Genomic DNA, 15,134 nt, shown 5'->3' on the forward strand with positions numbered 1-15,134 from the left:
GGGGAGGGGGTGCCTGAGTGATAATAATTCTGTGTCATGGCGTCCATCTCACCGTGTTCACAGCGCCATCACTTTTTGGCGGCGTACGTACAGTTTGGGATGATATCGATCAGATTACGCTCTGATATTAAGCGTATAAAGTATTTCTGTAAGTGTTTTAAATAAAGTTATTCAGTTTCTAAGTAATCTAGGCCTTGTGTATAAGGAGTAGTGCAGAGGGCTGCTGTTGCCCATAGCAACCAATCAGATCACAGCTTTCATTTCCCAGCTTGGTCTGGGCCACGCCCCCTAGTCAGCTCTAACACGAGTTTTTGGCTATGAGTTGCCATGTTGTTTCCGCCCGGTAACCTTATGCGTAGTCGTAATCTACCGCCCACCTGGCTCATCCTACCAATTTCTGGACCCCTTGGCTTCCCCCCTTTCTATCCTGTGACTTTCCTACCCCCTTCATGGACGACTTTAACACTCCCATTAACCCCTGTCTCCCCAGATGCCTCACAGTTTCTCACAGCTCCTCAAATCCACAAACCAAAAGGTAAGGGGGGTACTAAGGAGCAAACTGCATGGAGGCAAAATAATGGGGCATTATACTGTGTAGGGGCATTAAAGTCTCAGTAATGCTGCCACTACACAGTATAATGCTCCTTAATGCCCCGCACTCACGGTATAATGCTCCTTAATGCCCCACACTCACAGTATAATGCTCCTTAATGCCCCGCACTCACAGTATAATGCTCCTTAATGCCCCGCACTCACAGTATAATGCTCCTTAATGCCCCCGCTCACAGTATAATGCTCCTTAATGCCCCCGCTCACAGTGTAATGCTCCTTAATGCCCCACACTCACAGTATAATGCTCCTTAATGCCCCCCGCTCACAGTATAATGCTCCTTAATGCCCCGCACTCACGGTATAATGCTCCTTAATGCCCCACACTCACAGTATAATGCTCCTTAATGCCCCCGCTAACAGTATAATGCTCCTTAATGCCCCCGCTCACAGTATAATGCTCCTTAATGCCCCCCATTCACAGTATAATGCTCTTTAATGCCCCCCGCTCACAGTATAATGATCTGTAATGCCCCCCATTCACAGTATAATGATCTTTAATGCCCCCCGCTCACAGTATAATGCTCCTTAATGCCCCCCGCTCACAGTATAATGCTCTTTAATGCCCCCCGCTCACAGTTTAATGATCTGTAATGCCCCCCGCTCACAGTATAATGCTCTTTAATGCCCCCCACTCACAGTATAATGCTCCTTAATGCCCCCCGCTCACAGTATAATGCTCTTTAATGCCCCCCGCTCACAGTATAATGATCTGTAATGCCCCCCGCTCACAGTATAATGATCTGTAATGCCCCCCGCTCACAGTATAATGCTCCTTAGTGCCCCACACTCACAGTATAATGCTCCTTAATGCCCCCCACTCACAGTATAATGCTCCTTAATGCCCCCCACTCACAGTATAATGCTCCTTAATGCCCCGCACTCACAGTATAATGCTCCTTAATGCCCCCACTTACAGTATAATGCTCCTTAATGCCCCCCATTCACAGTATAATGCTCCATAATGCCCCCCATTCACAGTATAATGCTCTTTAATGCCCCGCACTCACAGTATAATGCTCCTTAATGCCCCCCACTCACAGTATAATGCTCCTTAATGCCCCGCACTCACAGTATAATGCTCCTTAATGCCCCGCACTCACAGTATAATTCTCTTTAATGCCCCCCAGTCACAGTATAATGCTCCTTAATGCCCCCGCATTCACAGTATAATTCTCTTTAATGCCCCCCAGTCACAGTAAAATGCCTTGTTAGTCACCCCCTCCCACCTAATCCTAGTTTTTCTTGTCTATACTTGGAGTACGTCTTCTAGTCAGACGCATCTTTTTGTCGGTAAAATACCGTAAATACTGGATGTGTTGAGTTCGGACCTTTACGTGACGGCGGCCCCCAGTCAGCAGACCTTTACTAAAGTTAGTTTAGTGCCCCCTACTCTATTGGTCTCATGGACCACCAGGGTAAAAACCGATGATAAATTAGGGTTTGGGGGTAGAATTTTTTTTTTTTTTTTTAAAAAGCCTGTCGACACCTGGTGCATTTTTGCATCAGTTTTCACTTCAGTTGTAACAAGAAAGGGACAAAAAACTGATCGTACCGAACACAAGTCAAAACAGAACATATTGTCATCAAATTCCTCAGTAGTGCAGTCTCAGGCTTCGGGCCTGGTGATCAGATCTCACCATAGAAAGGAGATATTAGAAATCTGGTGTCTTCTTCTACTGGTTGTTGTTGTGCAGTTTTTGCAATAAAATCAAGCGGGTTCCCAGTCAAAAACACCATTGGGGGAAGTTAGTCGGGTGCACCGCACACCTCCATCTCCTCCCTATTACTAACAGACTTCTCCCTAAGCATACAACCGCTTCTTAATAAAGAAAACTGATCTCTTAACTCTAGGGCAGGGCCTCCAGGGATGGGCTGACCCCTCGGGCCCTGTACTCTGTATAGTAATTTTTTTTTTCTCCCCTGGTTCCTAGAAAGCAGTACTGCTTCCAGGAAAGGTTGATGCCGTCATTCAGGCCCCAATTCCCCGCTCCCCCGACATGACTCTTTTCAGAGAACGACCACTTTATAGGGAATTTTTTTAAAAAGAAAAACAAAAAACTTCTTCCCTATGAAAGTGGAGCTGTCTGTCTGTGGCGTAGGGATGATCAGTTACACATGTGATGTGAGGAAAAGCCGCCCCCGGAGAATCGTACGCATTACCATGACGAGTCAGAGTTTTTAATAGATTTGTGCGATTTACTGGTTTATTTTGAGGCCCCCGGTACTTGCCGGACAGCTAAAATCCAGCAGTCGCCTGTTTTTTGACATTGACGCCCATGCTCGACCGCTGCTGTACCGTGTTGTGGTGATTGGTGGGGGTCCCGGTCGTATGTACATGACCTATCAGGTTCCACTGCGACTTTTTTTAATGTGGCCAAAACTTTTTGTTGCAAAAAGACTGAGCGCTGCTGGAATTTTTTATTTTATGACGTGAAGTTGCAGTCACCGCACAAGGTGAGACCATTTACTTATATTAGTGAAGGAGTCGCGAGGTGAGACGCAATCTTTGGTCACATGACAAGAGTTGTGGGTGAAGTCGCCTTGTGGCCCTAACCTAATAAAAATATTCACACTTCTCGTGTCGCAATGGAGTCCGTTGTATCAAACATTTATGAGAGCAATGGCTTCTGGGATGAGACTTTTACGGCCTGGTTCACATCTGCATTTGGGTTTCCTTTTGCAGGACTTTACCCTCCAGATGTTTTGTATGGAAACCACACGGACCCGATTATAGTCTATGGGGTCCTTAGGTTTCCTAGCTAACAGCTTTTTAATGCGTATAGGTCTCCGTTCAGGGGGTTCCTGAGCAGAGTCCCTGAATGCAGATGTGAATGGGTCTTTAGGTCTGTACCTGTTTTCAGACTACGGTGATGGGTCGGTGCTTTTGGATCCTTTAGGGCTGTCTATGAGGTGTTATTATCAAGAGGTGTTTGTGGCGACTTCTCCTAATTCTGACGCCTCTATGCAAATCTTACGAAGAATAGCGCTCTTAGTCAAATGTGTGGCAATAATCTGTCATTGTGGAGCAGAGACAGGACATGGATTAATGGGGCCTGAAATATGGCCTTGTTGCCCATAGCAAAATATCAGCATGAAATGAAAGCTGATCTTCTATTGGTTGTTCATCCACTGCCGCAGTTTTGGAGATTTGCCAGGGGTGATGCCAGGTATCCGCCGTAGAGCCCTGGGCACACGTGGCGCCTCCATTACACTGCGTTGTGTTTACACGCCACCCAGAATTACCAGAGGGACCTGAGCGCTGACTTTTTCCATGTACGTACAGCTCAATGGAATAAACGCTACATGACGGCTGTAACAACTACCCGATACATAGGAAACACCCCTCCTTGTTAAAGGGATCCTCGTCCTGAAATGGCTGATAACAGGGAGCAATAGATATGTTATACTTCAATTTCTATTTACTGTAAAGATCCAGAAATAGGACAGTGTTCCTTCATGTGTTTATAGGAATATGCTGTCCTCACGTCTGTCACCATGTCCCTGTCTTGCCCAGTCCTGGCATTACTTGCTGTGACCTGTAGTTTCACAATCGCCAGAGGTTTCCAGTTACTATAAAGCAACAAGTGAGGACCTGATGTGATCTTCCCGAAAGTCCCATTTAGTCTGTATGTAAAAAAAAGCTGAACCACTTATCAGAAATGTCTTTTATTTACAATTTCTTAGTTACATCCTGTATTATACTCCAGAGCTGCACTCACTATTCTGCTGGTACAGTCACTGTGTACATACATTACATTACTTATCCTGTATTATACTCCAGAGCTGCACTCACTATTCTGCTGGTACAGTCACTGTGTACATACATTACATTACTTATCCTGTATTATACTCCAGAGCTGCACTCACTATTCTGCTGGTACAGTCACTGTGTACATACATTACATTACTTATCCTGTATTATACCCCAGAGCTGCACTCTCTATTCTGCTGGTGCAGTCACTGTGTACATACATTACATTACTTATCCTGTATTATACCCCAGAGCTGCGCTCTCTATTATGCTGGTGCAGTCACTGTGTACATACATTACTTATCCTGTATTATACTCCAGAGCTGCGCTCACTATTCTGCTGGTGCAGTCACTGTGTACATACATTACATTACTTATCCTGTATTATACTCCAGAGCTGCGCTCACTATTCTGCTGGTACAGTCACTGTGTACATACATTACATTACTTATCCTGTATTATACCCCAGAGCTGCGCTCACTGTTCTGCTGGTGCAGTCACTGTGTACATACATTACATTACTTATCCTGTATTATACTCCAGAGCTGCGCTCACTATTCTGCTGGTACAGTCACTGTGTACATACATTACATTACTTATCCTGTATTATACTCCAGAGCTGCGCTCACTATTCTGCTGGTACAGTCACTGTGTACATACATTACATTACTTATCCTGTATTATACTCCAGAGCTGCGCTCACTATTCTGCCGGTACAGTCACTGTGTACATACATTACATTACTTATCCTGTATTATACTCCAGAGCTGCGCTCACTATTCTGCCGGTACAGTCACTGTGTACATACATTACATTACTTATCCTGTATTATACTCCAGAGCTGCGCTCACTATTCTGCCGGTGCAGTCACTGTGTACATACATTACATTACTTATCCTGTATTATACTCCAGAGCTGCGCTCACTATTCTGCTGGTGCAGTCACTGTGTACATACATTACTTATCCTGTATTATACTCCAGAGCTGCGCTCACTATTCTGCTGGTACAGTCACTGTGTACATACATTACATTACTTATCCTGTATTATACTCCAGAGCTGCACTCACTATTCTGCTGGTGCGGTCACTGTGTACATACATTACATTACTTATCCTGTATTATACCCCAGAGCTGCACTCTCTATTCTGCTGGTGCAGTCACTGTGTACATACATTACATTACTTATCCTGTATTATACCCCAGAGCTGCGCTCTCTATTATGCTGGTGCAGTCACTGTGTACATACATTACTTATCCTGTATTATACTCCAGAGCTGCGCTCACTATTCTGCTGGTGCAGTCACTGTGTACATACATTACATTACTTATCCTGTATTATACTCCAGAGCTGCGCTCACTATTCTGCTGGTACAGTCACTGTGTACATACATTACATTACTTATCCTGTATTATACCCCAGAGCTGCGCTCACTGTTCTGCTGGTGCAGTCACTGTGTACATACATTACATTACTTATCCTGTATTATACTCCAGAGCTGCGCTCACTATTCTGCTGGTACAGTCACTGTGTACATACATTACATTACTTATCCTGTATTATACTCCAGAGCTGCGCTCACTATTCTGCTGGTACAGTCACTGTGTACATACATTACATTACTTATCCTGTATTATACTCCAGAGCTGCGCTCACTATTCTGCCGGTACAGTCACTGTGTACATACATTACATTACTTATCCTGTATTATACTCCAGAGCTGCGCTCACTATTCTGCCGGTACAGTCACTGTGTACATACATTACATTACTTATCCTGTATTATACTCCAGAGCTGCGCTCACTATTCTGCCGGTGCAGTCACTGTGTACATACATTACATTACTTATCCTGTATTATACTCCAGAGCTGCGCTCACTATTCTGCTGGTGCAGTCACTGTGTACATACATTACTTATCCTGTATTATACTCCAGAGCTGCGCTCACTATTCTGCTGGTGCAGTCACTGTGTACATACATTACATTACTTATCCTGTATTATACTCCAGAGCTGCGCTCACTGTTCTGCTGGTGCAGTCACTGTGTACATACATTACATTACTTATCCTGTATTATACTCCAGAGCTGCGCTCACTATTCTGCTGGTACAGTCACTGTGTACATATATTACATTACTTATCCTGTATTATACTCCAGAGCTGCGCTCACTATTCTGCTGGTGCAGTCACTGTGTACATATATTACATTACTTATCCTGTATTATACTCCAGAGCTGCACTCACTATTCTGCTGGTACAGTCACTGTGTACATACATTACTTATCCTGTATTATACTCCAGAGCTGCGCTCACTATTCTGCTAGTGCAGTCACTGTGTACATACATTACATTACTTATCCTGTATTATACTCCAGAGCTGCGCTCACTATTCTGCTAGTGCAGTCACTGTGTACATACATTACATTACTTATCCTGTATTATACCCCAGAGCTGCGCTCACTGTTCTGCTGGTGCAGTCACTGTGTACATACATTACATTACTTATCCTGTATTATACTCCAGAGCTGCGCTCACTATTCTGCTGGTGCAGTCACTGTGTACATACATTACATTACTTATCCTGTATTATACTCCAGAGCTGCGCTCACTATTCTGCTGGTACAGTCACTGTGTACATACATTACATTACTTATCCTGTATTATACTCCAGAGCTGCGCTCACTATTCTGCTGGTACAGTCACTGTGTACATACATTACATTACTTATCCTGTATTATATACTAGAGCTGCAGTGTGCAGTCACAATTCTGCCGGCTTCAGAGCTGTAATCCTTACTTGTTTTGTGTCAGAGCAGAGTTTGGGATGTGTTGTGTTCTCATCACTATGTGCAGTATAAGCTATTGCAGTCAGCTAAGCTATTACGGATTGTCTGTCAACAATCTTGCTGGCTTTTTTAAATTAGAACCTGCAGAATTGTGAATGCAGCTCTGGAGTTTGCTTTACAAAGTGAAATGTGTCTAAAACGTAACTTGTTTTACGTCACTAAATCAGATAAGACGCACAACAGATTCGTACAAGGTGTTTGCAGTTTTATTGCATAACACTGGCGTACAACGTCCAATGGCTTCAGTGATCTACAGCATGGAGAAAGGAGTCTAGAATTTCATCAGTGAGTGCCGCATTGATTTATCCGGCCTACGCTGCACCAAAATCCAGAAGTCTGTCTCCTTATGTTGTCCTTTTACCACTATTGATAAATGTCCCTCATACACGTTCATCTTCATCAGTTTCTATTCAGTGATGGGGTGGCCTTGTCTTCTGCCCTGTAGAGGCCCTGTCGACTCTGGTGTGAGGGGTGGCCTTGTCTACTCGGCCCTGTCTACCCTGCCATGAGGGGTGGCCCCCGTCTACTCTCCTGTCTCTACTTCATGAGATGTTTTAGGCCTAAGGACATGGGAGCCCCCGTGCTGTGTCCTTCCCTTGTTATGTCCTAGAAGAAACTACATGTGCAGCCAAGTGACACTTGTAGACGTCACCCCACCACCTCCTCCCTCCAAGTTCCCATTGACAAGTGAAGTTCTTAGAAACTGAGCTGAATGAAAGTCCTTCTGTTTGGATAGTCGGACTCATGTTTCAGGCCTCGGGGACATGCTGAGATAACTGATGGCAAATACTTTGGCAAGCTTACGGCCTTTGAAGGAAGAAAGTCCGGTTCACATTTTATTCTTTCGAGAAGGTCAAGGGTGACTTAGTGGAAAAAATTTGCGGTAGTTGATCTGTTGTCCGGTGAAGTTTTAGACATTTTGGTTCTAATTTGTGGCTTTATTGAGCTCATTTCACATCTTGTGAACTTTTTCTTGGAAAAATGTCACAAAGATGTCTCCTGAATAAGACCTACGTTCAAATAGGTTGAGCTTGAGCTTAAGCTTTGTTGTGGTGTCTCTTGCCTAAACTTTTTCTTGGAACTCTTGGCTTGGTTTTAGGTCAACAGCAGCCATGGTTTTATCTTCTCCTATAATCAAATATTTGCTGAGCATTAGTCAATGTAGACCTTGGCGTAGATGTCTACAGGACTATATGACTGATCATTCTTGAGTGGATCACTCGTTCTTCCAATACCACCTGTAGATCCACCATAAAACCCTGATCCTGGAGCTCTTGAAGATCGGAACACTTGAGCGTAGACCCGGGCTTTGTGCACATGTAATAGACTTGCATTACGTTACCATTCTTAGGCTTGGCAAATCAAAAATTCTAGGTTATTTGAGACAGGCCTTAGTCACTGACGTATTTGATAGTGTGTCATGTTATACAAAATTCCAGGGCCTGAAAGTAGTAGCTTCACTTTTACTGGTATTGGCCATATTGGATTTTGTGACTACTGCCTTTTCGTCACTTGGTCAGAAGAGGCTCTATCTGTCTTTGTTCCTCCTCGGATGTTTTGGTGGCCATGCGCGTTAGATCTGCCAATTGCGCTGGGAATAGCCAACTCTAGGTCCTGACCACCCCCCTGAAGGCCGACATCAATTATAGAAGGGTAGTCCATGTTGGATTGAGGTGGTGTCTGGCCCAGGATTGCTCCCAGATCCTTGCTGAGCTGTCTGTGAGATGTCAATAGGGAATAGCTGCCAACCAAACATCTCTTGGGTCACCTTCTCCTTCGGCAGAGTCCTGACTTTTTGACCAGCCAAGTCAGGGAGCTCAATATAGTCATTGAAGTCTCTTGAGAACCGCTATTTTTCCTTCACTAGATGGTTTCATCTTCATTGTTTAATGCGTTTTTCTGCCCCTATGATGGACTCGAAAATCAGATCGTGAACAACTCCTTTCACGCGAACGTTAAAAATTCATGGCCGATTCATGGTTGTCATCTGCTTTTTATTTGACAGGCTGTGTGAATGATCCGTTGAAAAATAGGACATGTCCTATTTTCGCTTGTGTCACAGATCCTTGAATAGACTGAAGTCTATCAGGTGTACGAAGGATCTGTAAAAACTGGTGCCCCATGGATGCGAAAAACTGATCCCGGTCACCTTGATAAAGCTTTAGTGGGATTGCATAGTCTTGAATAGGAGAGTGGCTTACAAAAACTGTCAAAAAGTGCCAGGCCCAAGGCGGATTGGGGTTGTGGATGTTGGCGAATCCGCCTGACACATGTTCTACATGCTTGGCGGACCTGGCGCCGTCCTCACCACGATGGTGTCGGACATGGGTGATGGAGGCTTCCTGGGATTTTGTGGTGAGGTGTCCAGTAAATAAGACAATGATCTGAGCTGGGAAAGACGTCATCAGCTGTGACAGTGGGCAGGGAGTAGGGGGTGTGAGGAGAATAGGCCTCTGTCATGGATGGCCATGGAGGAGGAGAGTGAGGGTGGGATAGTTACAGAAAACAGAGGAGACAAAGCCATCAGTGATGAGGGAGAAGTTTACGATGTGGGACGAGGCGTTATGCGGCCTGTATTTTCCTGTCAGGAGGAGATTGTCTCCATAAGAAGGTCCCGTGAGGATCACACCTGTTCTGTGCAGTCATTCAGCTGTCTGTCCCGTGACGGCCGCCATACTGTGGTGATAAGCCAGGCCGGGATAACCCGTGCCCTAAATATATTCATATTTCACGTCCGTAGTTGTGTTTGTGTAAAACATCACTCCGTTCTTGTGTGTCGTAAACTGTCCTGACAAGTGACAACTAAAAGTCTCAGCATAAGTAATCTGTGGCTTAAAGGGATTCCACCATTAAAATTGAATATTTTCTCACTAACACGTAGGAATATCCTTAAGAAAGTCTATTCATCTCCTACCTTTAGTTGTCTTCTCCGTGCCGCCGTTCGGTAGAAATCCTGGTTTCCATCTGTATGCAAATGAGTTCTCTCGCAGCACTGGGGGCGGGCCCCAGCGCTCGAACAGCACTGGGGGCGTCCCCAATGCCACGAGAGAACTCTCCAGCGCCACCTCCATCTTCTTCAGGAACGGCCTCGCTGCGCGTCTTCTTTCGGAGCTGGGTTCAAACTTCTAGGCCTCGGGCAGAGCCGACTGCGCATGCCCACAAAAAAATGGCCGCTTACTTACTGTGTAGGTACTATCCAGAGAGAAGTAATATGGCTGCCGTCATGTTATGCTAATCTGATTCTGCAATATTAGACCGACTTTTCTACGAATAGACTCCCTTTAAGTAACCTGTGTGTTGCGGTGCTGGGCTAACCTGTCCTTGTATTCTCTGTTTCAGGTATTCTGTCAAGCTCCGTGTGATGTCATCAAATGTCGTCAAAGCTGCGTCTCCATTGGCTAGCGCTGTGACAGGTAAGCACCAGCAAAATAATGGGGTTGATAGGACCCCCCCCCACTCTATATGATAGGACCCCCCACTCTATATGAGGGACACTCCTACCCTGAAAGCGAGATTGCCCGCTGGCACTTATTCTCATCTCAATGATCCATATCTCTGCCATTGCGGCGCCTGCTATACTTCGCCCTGCCCTGCCTCTTCCTCGCCACTACTATTCATATAACCAGCCTAGAGCGCCACGTGACGTTTACTCCCTGCCTATCCCAGCATGAGGTTTAATGGGTTAACACAAGAAACGCAGATATCGGATGAGATCCGGACACTGAAGCTCCTACTTATTTATCAGAGTATGTCATGCATGGCCGCTGGGTATACGAAGATGCTGCAAATGTCACCTGGAGCTCTGCGGCTGCTGACAGGTCCTGTCATATGACAGAGGAAGGGTAACGTGATGAGGACGTTATAGGGCAGAGTGTAATAATGCGCGCCATGCGGTGTCACAGGCATGGGTCTATGGGGTGACTGTAACGGGTGGTCTCGCTGTTACTTCTGACACGGCCGAGCATGCACGTTCCCAGCTTCTACTTGACCCGGCGGGCATGGAGGCAGCAAAGTTGACCAATTGGGTGCACGAAACAGGACAGAAATCAAATGCAATCTGAAAATCTGACCCATTACTAATAGCAACTCCTTTAGAGTATGTTCACATGGAGGAATTTGAAGTCTTCTACTATAAAATCAGTCTCGGTTTCCGCAGCCATAGAGAGCGCAGCGTTCCTCTCCAGATACAATATGGCTGATGATTGTCAGCTCCGTGCAGGAGGCGAGGAGATTCTGGGTTGAATCTGACTCCAGAATCCTCCATGTGACCGGTCCCTACGAGGAGTCTTCTTACTCCGTCTGCTGATGAGTTAATTGTCTTCCTATGATGTTGGCTCTAATGTATATGTGAAGTCTGGGAATTAGGATTGTCCCGCTGAGACTGATGTGAGTGCTGTGCGGCCTCATATACAGAAAGCCAAATAGTCCTCGGGGAGTCTGGCAGATATCCGGATGGAGATTACAATAGGGAGCTTTAGCGCTGGAGTGTCCCTTTAACATTAACCCCTCTAAGCACTGACCGGGGGCCGCGGCCACACTGGGAATAATCCTTACAGATCTTATAGGTACGTCCTCTCTGACTCGGCCCCGTCCTCAGGATCCCGCACTATATTCTCAATACCCCTCAGTCTGTTTCCAGCAAATGTCTTACCAGGAATTAGTGGCCCCCTCGCTGTGTCTGGCCTCTGACTCACTTATCACAGATGAGCTTGGCAGACGGGCAGCTGTTATCACTCCGATATGCCAGGCTGATGGCGTCTGTGGGATCTGGCAGGAAGGATTATTTTAACAAGAGCAGAAGTGGGATAGTGCCCGGTCAGAGCGACACCAGGTGCCCTGGATCTACACAGACCTGAAGATAACCCTTCGTACCCTATAGATGAGCAGATCTGGGGGTCATTCACTTATGCACGGGCATGTACATACTGTACATTTCTATGTAGGTACCACATCTGTATACTATATCTGTATAGCCCATTGCTTCTGCAATCCTACTGATGGGCGGCCACTGCTGGGGGTATGAGGTATTACATGCAAGCCATACAAATAAACATTCTTAAAGGGATAGTCTAGCCATTTTGAAGGGTTTGTGATATTGATTGCTGCGGCCTCTTCACTACTTACCAAGCACAGCGCCATACAGGGTATAGTGGCTGTGCTTGGTATTGCAGCTCTGTCTCATTCAGAGTGTGTATAAGTCCTGTGGACACCCCTTTATATTTCCCTATCTGGGACTTTTCCCTTGTCAGTATGGAGCAGTGGGAACACAAGAATAGGTATCGCACCTAGTTATTAAAGGGCCAGGAGTTTATTTATGGCCTTTCCTTAGGGTCTGAGTGATGGAGGGCCAATAGGCAGCCCCCGTACTTGTCCGATGTTTAGGGCCACATCCAATGGCCATAGCCCTAGATGTTTACGCCGGGGCAGGTGCATTTATGACATGTGACTAAAGGAAAATACTTTTTTTCTGTTTTAAGACGGTTTTATAAATTCCCTTGTGTGTGCAGGAAACAGGTAAACCACCAACGAGGGGTTAAAATAGTCTCAACTACCCATGTCTGCAAATATTGGCAAACACCTGCGAGAGCAGGAAGTCAGAAGTAATGTGTTATGAGCGGATATAGCAGCTATATAACATGTCAAATACCAGCTATGGTATGTATTATGCTGGCCACCAAACGAGCATTTGACTTATCCTTATTCCTCACCCCCCACACACGCACACTTGGCTCAGCCGGAATAATAGTGGGGAGGAAGCCAGCACCAGGCTCGTGTAGTCCATTTATAAATGTTGCTGCTCATACTGAGCTTTCTCTCTGAGAAGCAGAAGGTAAGTCCATGTCCAGCCTAAATGATATCCTGAGGATGCAGCTGAAGCTGTACTGTATACTACTGAGCATGCACGACGAAGGCTAGGTTCATGCAGTGGAATATGTTTTTAGAAGCAGAAGCTGTACTGTATACTACTGAGCATGCACGACTAAGGCTAGGTTCATGCAGTGGAATATGGTTTTAGCAGCAGAAGCTGTACTGTATACTACTGAGCATGCACGACGAAGGCTAGGTTCATGCAGTGGAATATGTTTTTAGAAGCAGAAGCTGTACTGTATACTACTGAGCATGCACGACTAAGGCTAGGTTTATGAAGTGAAGTATGTTTTTAGCAGCAGAAGCTGTACTGTATACTACTGAGCATGCACGACTAAGGCTAGGTTCATGCAGTGGAATATGTTTTTAGCAGCAGAAGCTGTACTGTATACTACTGAGCATGCACGACTAAGGCTAGGTTCACGCAGTGGAATATGTTTTTAGCAGCAGAAGCTGTACTGTATACTACTGAGCATGCACGACTAAGGCTAGGTTCACGCAGTGGAATATGTTTTTAGCAGCAGAAGCTGTACTGTATACTACTGAGCATGCACGACTAAGGCTAGGTTCACGCAGTGGAATATGTTTTTAGCAGCAGAAGCTGTACTGTATACTACTGAGCATGCACGACTAAGGCTAGGTTCATGCAGTGGAATATGTTTTTAGCAGCAGAAGCTGTACTGTATACTACTGAGCATGCACGACTAAGGCTAGGTTCATGCAGTGGAATATGTTTTTAGCAGCAGAAGCTGTACTGTATACTACTGAGCATGCACGACTAAGGCTAGGCTTATGCAGTGAAGTATGTTTTTAGCAGCAGAAGCTGTACTGTATACTACTGAGCATGCACGACTAAGGCTAGGTTCATGAAGTGGAATATGTTTTTAGCAGCAGAAGCTGTACTGTATACTACTGAGCATGCACGACTAAGGCTAGGTTCACGCAGTGGAATATGTTTTTAGCAGCAGAAGCTGTACTGTATACTACTGAGCATACACGACTAAGGCTAGGTTCACGAAGTAGAATGTTTTTAGCAGCAGAAGCTGTACTGTACTACTGAGCATGCACGACTAAGGCTAGGTTCATGCATTGGAATATGTTTTTAGCAGCAGAAGCTGTACTGTATCCTACTGAGCATGCACGACTAAGGCTAGGTTCATGCAGTGGAATATGTTTTTAGCAGCAGAAGCTGTACTGTACACTACTGAGCATGCACGACTAAGGCTAGGTTCATGCAGTGAAGTATGTTTTTAGCAGCAGAAGCTGTACTGTATACTACTGAGCATGCACGACTAAGGCTAGGTTTATGAAGTGAAGTATGTTTTTAGCAGCAGAAGCTGTACTGTATACTACTGAGCATGCACGACTAAGGCTAGGTTCATGCAGTGGAATATGTTTTTAGCAGCAGAAGCTGTACTGTATACTACTGAGCATGCACGACTAAGGCTAGGTTCACGCAGTGGAATATGTTTTTAGCAGCAGAAGCTGTACTGTATACTACTGAGCATGCACGACTAAGGCTAGGTTCACGCAGTGGAATATGTTTTTAGCAGCAGAAGCTGTACTGTATACTACTGAGCATGCACGACTAAGGCTAGGTTCACGCAGTGGAATATGTTTTTAGCAGCAGAAGCTGTACTGTATACTACTGAGCATGCACGACTAAGGCTAGGTTCACGCAGTGGAATATGTTTTTAGCAGCAGAAGCTGTACTGTATACTACTGAGCATGCACGACTAAGGCTAGGTTCACGCAGTGGAATATGTTTTTAGCAGCAGAAGCTGTACTGTATACTACTGAGCATGCACGACTAAGGCTAGGTTCATGCAGTGGAATATGTTTTTAGCAGCAGAAGCTGTACTGTATACTACTGAGCATGCACGACTAAGGCTAGGCTTATGCAGTGAAGTATGTTTTTAGCAGCAGAAGCTGTACTGTATACTACTGAGCATGCACGACTAAGGCTAGGTTCATGAAGTGGAATATGTTTTTAGCAGCAGAAGCTGTACTGTATACTACTGAGCATGCACGACTAAGGCTAGGTTCACGCAGTGGAATAT

At 45.3% G+C, this 15,134-nt stretch overlaps 1 protein-coding gene across 3 annotated transcripts in view; it reads left to right on the forward strand.

The window, feature by feature from the left end:
- The window catches only part of AGPAT1 (1-acylglycerol-3-phosphate O-acyltransferase 1), a 40,591-nt gene that overhangs the window by 12,686 nt on the left and 12,771 nt on the right, over positions 1–15,134 (forward strand). For all 3 annotated transcript variants that reach the window (XM_075259330.1, XM_075259331.1, XM_075259332.1), the window contains one exon: positions 10,546–10,619. In XM_075259330.1, coding sequence (XP_075115431.1) covers positions 10,568–10,619 — 52 coding nt within the window. In that variant the 5' untranslated portion in view covers positions 10,546–10,567. The remainder of the gene's footprint in view (positions 1–10,545; positions 10,620–15,134) is intronic.

Source organism: Leptodactylus fuscus, chromosome 11, assembly GCF_031893055.1.
Source record: "Leptodactylus fuscus isolate aLepFus1 chromosome 11, aLepFus1.hap2, whole genome shotgun sequence".
In the NCBI taxonomy this organism is placed as follows: Eukaryota; Metazoa; Chordata; class Amphibia; order Anura; family Leptodactylidae; genus Leptodactylus; species Leptodactylus fuscus.